Raw genomic sequence first — 4,264 nt, 5'->3', positions numbered from 1 at the left:
CTGCTGATAAAAGTGCTGTTAAAATAGAAATATTGGTTAGGAGCAAAGCTCATAAATTGTTTCTGCCCTGTGCATAAATTCCTTGCAGCTACCATCAGGGTCACCCAGGGAATTGAATCTGCTCTTTCATTGGGTGAGAAGGAAAGGGCTGCAGGCTTTGTTGCTGCGGGTGACACTTAGAGGGTCTGGGCTTTGTTCTCAGGGACCACCACCTGCAGCTTCTGGGCTTGGTATCATGTAACACCCAGGATGGGCACATGGGAAAGTCTGAGGACCCGTGTGTGCTGACAGCCCCCTGCAAAGGTGAGCACCTCCCAGGGACTCTTCTTTCTTGCCCAAATGTGGGCTGATCAGGGAGAGTTTCCTCCTCATTCCATGGGAGCAGTAACTCTTTTTACTTCCTGGTCGTTCCAAGGAGCTGAGAAAACCCACCCTGTAAACAGTATCCCACAGGGGTGAAGGGAAGTGGGGCTGTCCAGCCCTTTCCCTTCCCACGGGTGGTGGATAGCCCTCCAGGGACTAGAGCATGGTCACAGGGAGTGCTCCATGGAGATCAGCTTGTGCAAGAGCATGTCTGTGTACGTGTGTGTCTGCAGGTGTGGGTGAGTGTGCTGCTGGTTCTGTGTGTGGGAAGGAGAAGGGCAGCTGTGTGTGTAGTACAGCTGAGGAGAAATCTATTGTCAGGTCTGAGGAGAGGAAGACAGGGTCGCTTTCATTTTTCACCTGGTAACATGAAAAGTTCCTGGGCATGAGAACCAGGTTATTTAATTCAATGTTCCTGCTGCTGCAGTCTGAGTAGCATAAAGTGAATCCCCTGCTGTCTCCATGCCTGGTGATGCTGGAGCCGTGCAGAGCCCTCTTCTGCCAGAGCACTGAGTTCTGGGACTGTAGTTTGAACTTCTCCCTTCTCTGCTTCCTCAGCCAGGAAGGGTGTGGGATGCCCCATGGTGAGCCTGTTCCTTCAGTGGCTGTAGCAACTCTGTGGAATTTGAAAGGAGTTGTGCTTTGCTGCTGAGGCAGCTGCAGTGTGTCTCCCTCCCTGGTTCTGCTGCTGAGGCTCTTTGCCTCTTGCTATGGATTTGTGGCTGTGCCTGGTGACACCCATTGCTAGGCCTTGCTGACTTATTTTCTCTACCTCTGTGCAGGTGCTGGACATGGACACAGAGGATGACCCCTTGTTACAGGATGCCTGGCTAGATGAGGAAGATGAAGAGGTTGCCTTCAGCTACCAGAAGAGGCAAGAGGGTGCTCTGTTGTGTGGGAAAAGCCCGTGCAGAGCCAGGGCCCTGCATGTCACACTGCCCGTGTCTGGCTTCTGGAATATTGTTGGCTGGGTATTTACCAACCCCTACTGTGCTGGCTTCATCCTTTTCTTGGGCTGTGCCATCCCTGCTGTGCTTGCTGTTGTGATGTTCCTCCACTACCCAGCCCTGGATATTGACATCTCCTACAACGCTTTCGAGATCCGCAACCACGAGTCCTCTCAGCGCTTTGACGCCCTTGCCTTGGCCCTCAAGTCTCAGTTTGGGTCCTGGGGGAGGAACCGCCGGGACCTTGCTGACTTCACCTCTGAAACCCTGCAGAGGCTCATCTTTGAGCAGCTCCAGCAGCTCCACCTCAACGCTTCCCACCTCGGGGTCGGTGCACGGGCCAAGCGCAGCCCTGCTGAGGGCAGGACGAGCTCCCCCAAGCCCTGTGCCCACAGGAGCCCAGGAAACAGGACCTCCCGCCTCGGGAGGGGGGCCCCACGCTGGGACTACTCCAGCACTTACATCAGTGCCAACACACAGACACACGCCCACTGGCGCATCGAGCTCATTTTTCTGGCTCGGGGGGACTCTGAGAACAACATCTTCACCACCGAGCGCCTGGTCACCATCCATGAGGTGGAGAGGAAGATCATGGATCACCCTCGCTTCAGGGAGTTCTGCTGGAAGCCCCACGAGGTCTTGAAGGACCTACCCCTGGGCTCCTATTCCTACTGCTCCCCTCCCAGCTCTCTCATGACCTACTTCTTTCCCACTGAGAGAGGAGGGAAGATTTACTATGATGGCATGGGACAAGACCTTGCTGACATTCAAGGTGAGCTGAGGGCCATGGGTGAGGGCTGCCATGTTGAAGGCATGCATCTCCTGCAAGTTCAGGCAGTCCCTTTCTGGGGTGCAGTTGAGGGGGTTGACTGCCTTGTGCAGAGAGGGAAGTGTTGCCATGTTGTGCCTTGAGGAATTGTCTTCACTAGGGCCACTCTTCCATGGTTTCAGCAAAGCCCCTGCAACCTCAGTCATTCTCAGTTGAATGAGAGGGACAAGTGAGGAGATACCTTCTACTGACCCTTGTCCCCTGTGAAGGACTGTTGTTTACTAGAGGAATGTCTGGTCTTGGATAGACAATGGCGTTGAGCTTCTCTGCACTGCAGAGCTGATGAAAGATGCCTGTGGGCTGCTCCAGAGCCTGAAAGGCAGCTTGTGAGTCATCAGGTGGAGAGGCTTCTATAGAAAAAGGAGGAGGAAGGCCCTGCTTCCTCCACCCAGCTCTGTACCCTGCACTGTGCCCCTCCAGTAGAGCAGAGACTCTGAATGGTGAAAAAGAGGTGAATCATGAGGAGTCTGTGGGTGTGATGTGGCTGTGGGATGAAGCCTCCATCTGTCTCCCAAGCACAGGCTTCAGATGATTGCTGTCCAGGAGCCATAGAGGGAGCAGGCAAAGATTTAACTCCATCTGCTCCAGTGTGACTAACAGCTCTGCTACCAAAACAGGAAAGAGCACAGTTTCTGGGTCTTTCTGGTGTGAACTTGAGGCAACTGGGATTCTGAGGGTAGACAGGCAGTGTCTGTTACTCAGAACTAGCTGAGTGCCTCCATCTCTGCATCACTCACACCACAGGATGGCAGAGGTACCAGGTCACAGCACAACCAGAACTCCCCATCTTCCATGGATGTTGTTTTAGCTTTTGTGCTTCCCAGTGTGATGGAGCAAATACTGGCCCGGTGTGCACCCAGCAGTGGGAGTGTTGCTGGTGATGTTGTGTGCACTGCTGCCTGGGGAAGCTGTGCTTCAGAGCACAGGCAGTCGGGTGATGTCTCCCTGAGGAGAAACTGCATGTAGTCAACATCACAAGCAGAGTCAGAAAGCAGAAGTGGAACATGAGTCTTTGCAATCCAGCTTTCCCTAGCTCTCCTTGCTCTATGCCAGGCAGCAGCAGTCTGCATCACTCTGATGAAAGATGGGTTCACTCCTAGTTTCCCTTTGTCAGACCAGACCCTTTTTCTTGCCAAGTCAACTGAGCAGGACCTAACAAAAGTGGCACTGCTTTCTCCCACAGGATCCCTGGAGCTGGCCATGACCCACCCTGAATTTTACTGGTATGTGGATGAGGGTTTATCTGCTGAGAACATGAAGAGCTCCCTGCTGCGGAGTGAAATCCTCTTTGGGGCACCACTGCCCAACTACTACTCGGTGGAGGACCGATGGGAGGAGCAGCGCCACAAGTTCCAGAACTTTGTCATCACCTACGTGGCCATGCTAGCCAAGCAATCCACAAGGTGAGGGTCTGTGCAGGCAAGGATGCCTGCTGGGAGTGGTTGGGAGCAGGGAAGGACAAGGGTTGGAGGGGATGGTGCTTTCTGTTGCACTAAAGGAGTGGCTGGAACAGACCCTTCAGGGTGTACAAGTTCTGTCTGAAGGTCTATGCAGGACAGATATGCCTGCTCTGCTGTGATAGCCCTGCAGCATTTGGCCTCACCTGGAAGGCACAGAAGGCTTGGCTGCCAGCTCAGGCTGCTGGTCAGGCTTGAACAGTGGCCATGGCATAATGCTCCAGAGGAAGGAGAAAAACCATCTCCTTTTAAGTTGAGCTCAGGCACAGAGCTGTGAGTGAGGGTGGGGAGCATATGGCAGGAAACCACTCGCATGATTCCCTTTAATGCCATTTCCTACTGCAGCAACATGCCAGAGACATCAATAGAGACAATGGAGGGGAGCCAAAGATTGAATCCAGTGCCTGTCTTTCTACTCAGCCCCTGTCTGGTGTTAGATCTGTTTGCTTCCATCTCACAAGTTCAGTTCCACTGGCTGTGACAGATCTATTTCTCTGCCTTCCTGGTCTGAATTTGGCCCCTGTTGGTCGAATGCAGGGACTGAAATGGTCCTTACTCAAGGCATGAACCTGTGGATCCAGTTCTGCTTTTGCTCATACCAGTGTAATTCATTCCAGAAGCGTTTGTTCTTTGTACAGAGAAATGGGGGGGGGGGGGGGTGGCCCGGG

General features: G+C 53.4%; 1 protein-coding gene across 2 annotated transcripts in view; it reads left to right on the top strand.

The window, feature by feature from the left end:
• The first annotated feature begins 1,154 nt into the window (after positions 1 to 1,154).
• Positions 1,155 to 4,264, top strand: part of PTCHD2 (patched domain containing 2) — a 17,166-nt gene continuing 14,056 nt past the window's right edge. For both annotated transcript variants that reach the window (XM_010005134.1, XM_010005133.1), the window contains exons 1-2: positions 1,155 to 2,082; positions 3,323 to 3,542. In XM_010005134.1, the coding sequence (XP_010003436.1) occupies positions 1,155 to 2,082; positions 3,323 to 3,542 (1,148 nt within the window). The remainder of the gene's footprint in view (positions 2,083 to 3,322; positions 3,543 to 4,264) is intronic.

This window comes from Chaetura pelagica, unplaced genomic scaffold (assembly GCF_000747805.2).
Source record: "Chaetura pelagica isolate M959 unplaced genomic scaffold, ChaPel_1.0 scaffold159, whole genome shotgun sequence".
Lineage (NCBI taxonomy): Eukaryota > Metazoa > Chordata > Aves > Apodiformes > Apodidae > Chaetura > Chaetura pelagica.
The sequence above is the reverse complement of the archived record's forward strand: the minus strand, read 5'-3'. Positions and strand labels throughout refer to the sequence as shown.